At 47.3% G+C, this 6000-nt stretch overlaps 1 protein-coding gene across 5 annotated transcripts in view; it reads right to left on the bottom strand.

The window, feature by feature from the left end:
- Positions 1 to 251: 251 nt before the first annotated feature.
- Positions 252 to 6000, bottom strand: part of KAT6A (lysine acetyltransferase 6A) — a 107943-nt gene continuing 102194 nt past the window's right edge. For all 5 annotated transcript variants that reach the window (XM_047771797.1, XM_047771800.1, XM_047771798.1 and 2 more), the window contains one exon: positions 252 to 5590. In XM_047771797.1, the coding sequence (XP_047627753.1) occupies positions 2964 to 5590 (2627 nt within the window). In that variant the 3' untranslated portion in view covers positions 252 to 2963. The remainder of the gene's footprint in view (positions 5591 to 6000) is intronic.

Genomic DNA, 6000 nt, shown 5'->3' with positions numbered 1-6000 from the left:
CCTTTAAGTTTTCAAATGGGTTTCCCTAAAAAAAATCCAAAGTGAGGTTATAATACCATTTTCTTGGCAAAACAGAAAACCATCTATTTTCTTGGCATTTAAACACATTTATGAATGAAAACTGATATCTCAAAGCAAAGGTCAAGAACTTATACTTGGCATATAAAGAGGAGCATGAAATTGGTGTAGAAAAAGAATTGGGGAGTTTCAAATATTTGGAAGGAAGAAAAATTCCACATGCAAGACAGACATCCAAAATGGCTCAACATAATTTATTTTTTTTTTATGTTAAAATGTACAGAGTTCTTTTGAAAGTACTTGCTAGAAAGGGGAAAAAAAAGTGATATTACATACAGGAGAGGAAGGAGACCAGCTGGCCCAGGAGCGCGTGACATGGAGAAATACAAAGGCATCTAGGCACCCCTTCCCCTTAGCTTACAAGTCACCATGAACAAAGTACAAAGAGGTTACAAAACAGGAAAAGCAAATATAAACAGACAGGAATAGACTTAGCTTCATTTGTACATGCGGCTTTTAGAGGCATCTGGAGCTCTATTCACACACTCTAGAGATCTCTTTAAAGAGAATTTTTATCTTTCTTAAAATAGTTTTTAATATTCTACAACAAAGATAAAAAATTTTAAAGATGGAATGAAATGAAAAAGCTCTTATTTTAAAAGGCATCAAAGTCACTAACAGTGAGTTTTTAAATTTCTTTTTTAGAAGATTACCCAAGTTATCTTGCTAAAAATACATTTTTTTTTAAACAGAAGTGAAAAAATGACAGGTACCAATATTACTGTGTTGGATAATTTCTTTTATAATATAGAAAAGAACATTTTCTCTACAATAGTTCTAAAGTCACAAAAAGGCTTGTGGAAAAGGGAGCTGCCCGATTGAATTTTTTTTTTTTTTTTAAAGAAACAAAACCAAACACAATTGCAAACCAACAGAAACTGAATTCACGGCCCTCATTTCAACAGCTTCTCCTTCTGCCTTGACCCCCCCCTCCTCCCCATACACCTCCCTCCCGACCCCCCCACCCCCACCCCAACAGGAAGCAATGACAGAGCCGAAGAGTAGGCAGAGGCAGCACAGTGCACATTCTACACAGCGGACTGGGAACTGGAATCGTATATACAGAGAAACTGGGTCCTACACAGCCTTGCACATGCTCAGAATTGATAGCGGGAAGATGTGGGATTCTGCCTTTCTCTACCTAACACACTTAATTGAGAAAGTCAATTAAAGTGTATAAAAAAAAACCAACAAACCTGTGCATTTGAAAAAATTTAATGCCTAATTCGTACTTCAAAAATTTATCTATATAAAATGTACAAATAAAGGAGAGAGTTTAACGCTTACAGGTATTTCTTTAAGCAGTACTTCCCCCCTTTTGGATATTTGACTGCACATACCAAGTGGTATAATAGTTTCCATCTTCTAATGATGGAACATATTGTATATATATATACTTTTATATATATATATAATTTTTTTTTTTTTACCTATCCCTGGAGCAAGTAACAAGAAGAAAATGGGCGAACTGGCTGCACAAGAGAAAAGAGAATGAAGTTGGGTGCAACATAGGAGCCTGCTAAAACCCTGCTGTCCAGATTTGCCCGACTATGCTGGTGGTTGGTTTATCCCTCTTCTCTTCAGCCCCTCACAGGGGCAGGGCTGGCGCACTCTGATTCACAGGGGATGAACTCGGGACCTCAAAGGACAAATGAAAACTAGAGGTACGTAAGTAGCTATAAAACTCACACCACGCTCTCCCTTAAGACACATACTCCGCGTCATCCCTTGCAGCACAAGGCGAACAATGTCAAAAGTTACTCAGGTGTTTCTCAGATCACTGACGTCATCCACCGACGCTTTACGTGAGAACATGAGAGGCTGATCACTAGGGACTGCCGAGTTTCATCAGAGTCGAAGGCTCAAGAATCAAGACCCTTGGCATCTCGAAGTACATACTGAAAACAAGAGGCTGCGAGGAGTGTGTGCGTTATGGCTGATTCATCAGGTGTTAATAACAACAGAGGTTAATTTCCTCTTTCTGATTGTTAATTGACCATTTCTATTCCTCCAAGACTGGATTAGGATTGCAAACAGCTTTCCTCTGAGATTCTGCCGTTAACTGAGACTTACAGTATTGTTTTTGTGTCTCTGAGTGCTGAGTGGGAGTAGTAAAAAAAAAAAATTATATTACATTTAAGAAAAAACAAACATTTCAATGAAGTCCATCTACAAAGAAACATTCTTGGGGAAAGGTTTCAAGAGGTGTGTGTGTGTGTGTGTGTGTGTGTGTTTATGCTTGTGTAGGGAGTGGAGGGGATTTTAAGAGGAGAAGCATTTTCCTGCCTCACTTTATTAATAATAATAATAATAATATTAACAATAATAATAAGTTTAAGGAGCTTGGGTGTTCTCCATGTCCCCGTCCGAGTCTCCCGTAAGTGCCTCCTGCTGGAATGAAGTAGGGAATGAAAGGCTGGGTTTGGAGGAAAGGGTCTGGCTAACCCTCGAGATGTATACAGAACATTTAAAAATGACAACATTGGGAGCTGCAAACAGTGAGGGGAAACATACATCTTAAAATAAAATAAAGATAATTCGCTTTTACACAAATTCTGTCCATGTGGTATGTAAAGAAAGTAAGGCTCTTTTTTAATTATGAAAAGATTTTTGTGCATGTTTCCCCTATTCCCCAAATCCATTTTTAGATGAGTTCTACTGTAAAATGTTCAAGATTGTGAAGAAAACCAAAACCCAGAACAAAACAAACCCCCCAAAAAAGAGAAGACCAGATTTTCTAAAAAATAAAATAAACCAAAGAAAAATTTCTCTAAATCTACAGCAATATTTTAACTGGAAAAAAGGTCCATTTTTCTCTGGTTTGTCAGTATAAAAGGTTCCTTTATTTATATATATTTAAGTTTTTCACCCTAAGTCCGCCTTGCTCATCTTCTCATGTAAGGTCCGTTGAGTGACTGCTTGGGCACGCCAGCAGCGTTCATGTAGCTGTGATGGGAGGGGCCAGTGTACATCATGTTTCCATGAGGGTTTGGCTGCATAGGCTGCTGGGTATAGGCCTGGCTCCCCATCATCCCCATCTGCATCTGCATAGGATACTGTGCTGTCTGGTTCATGTAGGCAGGGTTACTATGGTAACTGCTGTTCATCATGGGCTGTGTCATTCGATAGCTGTTCATGGCGTTCAAGGTGTTCATATTCATGGAATTGACATTATAGGCAGGGGTTGGCATTAAGTTAACCCCCATGTTCATACCACGCTGAACGGCCAATGCACGGGGGCCGGCCTGCATGGCAACTGCGGGCGGGCTGCGGCCATACAGCTGCTGCTGGTGAGCCGCTGCGGAGGGCAGGGGCGCGGACTTGGAGCGTATGGAGATGTGCCCCTTGACTGGCATCTGTCCTTGCAACCTCTGAGTGTGGGGAATGCCGATGTTGGTGGCAGACATGTTGCACTGCAGCAGAGGGGACGTGAGGTTCATGGTGGTGGAGGCCAAGTTCGGGGGTGGCGTCATGGTGGCTTGTGCTTGAGGAGTCCCAGCTAAAGGGTGAGACGGAGCCAGCTGAGCCAATCCTGTGTTGGACAGAGAAACACTGGTTGCATAGGAAGTCACAGCAGGAGAATGGCTATAAGGCATGGCATGGGGGTCCATAATGGTGTTAGTCAGCTGCTGCAACTTGGCGAGACTGAAGGTGGCCGACGGCTGGGAGTAGCTGCCAGCACCGAAGTCCCCCGGGATCCTCTCGTAGATGCTGATGTTCCCCGCACTTCCGGACTCTGGGATCTCCATGATCATGGGTGCCGGAGTGAAACTGTTGTTCATGCTGCACTGGGACAGAGGGGGCTGCTGCTGGGGTGGGGGTGGGGGCGGGGGCTGCTGGGGCTGCGGTGGCGGGGGCTGGGGCGGAGGCTGTGGCGCTGGCGGGGGCGGCGGCGGCTGTGGGGGTGGCTGGGGAGGGGGTGGCTGCTGGTTGCTGGGGGGCCTCTCCACCACACAGCTCTGGGGCGACTTGATGCTGCAGTTGGCGGCGGGCTGGACGCCACTCTGCGGCATGAGGCTGCAGCTCCCGCCCATGCCGGCCATCTGCTGCGTGCCCACGCAGCTGCTCTGGGTGAGGCTGCTGGAGGACGCCAGCCCGCCGTAAGAACAGCTGCTCTGGGAGGAGCTGTTCCCACAGATGCTGCCGCCCATCGTGGAGTCGTAACTGCTGGGGTTCTCATAGTTCTCCGTGGTACTCTCGATGCTGCCCAGGTCGCTGAAGCCGCTGTCCACCACCTGCTGAGAGTGGTCAGATACGGAAGGCACGTCCATCATGGGGCTGGTCTCCATGTTCTGCATGGAAGGTGCGGACAGGGACCCCTGCTCAGGGCTGATCTGGGTGTAGCTGCTCTCCAGGGCGGGCACGCTGGGGCTGCTGACCGAGCGCACCGACTGACTGGGGTGGGACTGGACGGAAGACAGCGGGCTGTTGTGCTCCGAGGCGTGGCAGTCTTCCACCAGGGACATCTGGGGGTCCTCATCGGCCTGGGTGTAGCTCTGCAGGGTCTGGCAGGCCGCCAGGGTCTCCTCGCAGTCGGGGTAGGCCCCCTCGTGCTCGCTGCTCTCCTCCTGGGTCAGAGACTGCACGGCCTGCACGGTTTCCAGATCCAGCTCGCTGTGAGCAATCTCTTCCTCCCCTTTCAACTCCATCAGCTCCTCCTTCGAGTGCGACTCTTCCTCGTGATCGTCCTCAGAGCCTGGCATGTGCTCTGACAGCACCGACGCCTCCTGGGACGTCTGCTCCTCCTCTGACTCCGGCTCTGTGTCATCTTTCTCCTTTGGGTTCTCCCTACTGCTCTGTACATTAGGATCTAAAAAAGAGCCCTGGCTGCCAGGCTCCTCTGTGACATCCTCCTGGGCTGGCTGCCCCTCTGGCTCCTCCTTCTTCGAGGACTCCGGGTGCCCATCATCTTCATCATCTGCATCGTGGTCTTCGCTCTGGTTGGTCTCAGCAGCTGCGTCCTCCTCCTCCTCGTGCTCACGCCGCTCCAGCTCCCGTGGCTCCTCCACCACCGGCCGCTGCTCTGTGGGGACCCGGGGCTTCTCCTCCTCCTCCCCTGCCTCGGGTTCCTTGGCTTCTGCCTCGGGGCTGCTGCTGTCCACCGGAGACCCCGCCCTGACACCACTGCTGGCTGTGTCCTCCTCCTCCCCATCCTCGCCATCCTCTGCTTCCACGGGCAGCTCCTCCTCTTCCTTCCTTTCCTCAGTTAAAGGCAAGTCGTCTTTTGGTTCAACAGTTTCTTCATTCTCTTGAATTTTGGATTTACGTCCAGGTTTAGGAAGGGGGACAACAGGCTCAACAACGCATTCTTGAGCAGACACGGGCACCATCTCCCGACTCAACTTCAGTCCTGGCTTGCGACCAGGTCTCTTCTTCCAGTGCACTGGCTTGCGGCTCTTGCCTTTGGGCCACCCCTTCTTCTTTTTCATGGGCGTGGATGTATCTGGCTCCAGAGGAGAATCCTTCACATCACATTTTCTCAATAGAGATACTGGCTTTAGGATAGGAGTGTCTGCACAGGAGGGATTTAAAAAAAAAAAGAAAAAAAAGAAAAAAAGATTACAGGATCTTGTGAGATAACCCATACAAGAGAAATGAGTAATCATCCCAAACTCCTGATTATCTTCATTTTCAGGTTAAGAAAATCTCAGGAAAAACCTAATTACTGAGATCTTCTCAAGTCACATAATGGAACTGACAGAACAATGAAAGAATCCTACCCACTAACTAGTTCAAGGCAGTGCAAGTTTATCACTACCAACTGTATAGCTTTGGGAAGTTACTCTAAGATTCAGTTTCGTATCTAGAAAACGGAGATAAGCTTTATAAAGATGCATATACTAAACAGTTCTTATAGCTACTTCATGTATTTATTTATTTATGGCTGCACCCTGGGCATATGGAAGTACCCAGGCCAGGGAC

Source organism: Phacochoerus africanus, chromosome 3 (assembly GCF_016906955.1).
Source record: "Phacochoerus africanus isolate WHEZ1 chromosome 3, ROS_Pafr_v1, whole genome shotgun sequence".
In the NCBI taxonomy this organism is placed as follows: domain Eukaryota; kingdom Metazoa; phylum Chordata; class Mammalia; order Artiodactyla; family Suidae; genus Phacochoerus; species Phacochoerus africanus.
The sequence above is the reverse complement of the archived record's forward strand: the minus strand, read 5'-3'. Positions and strand labels throughout refer to the sequence as shown.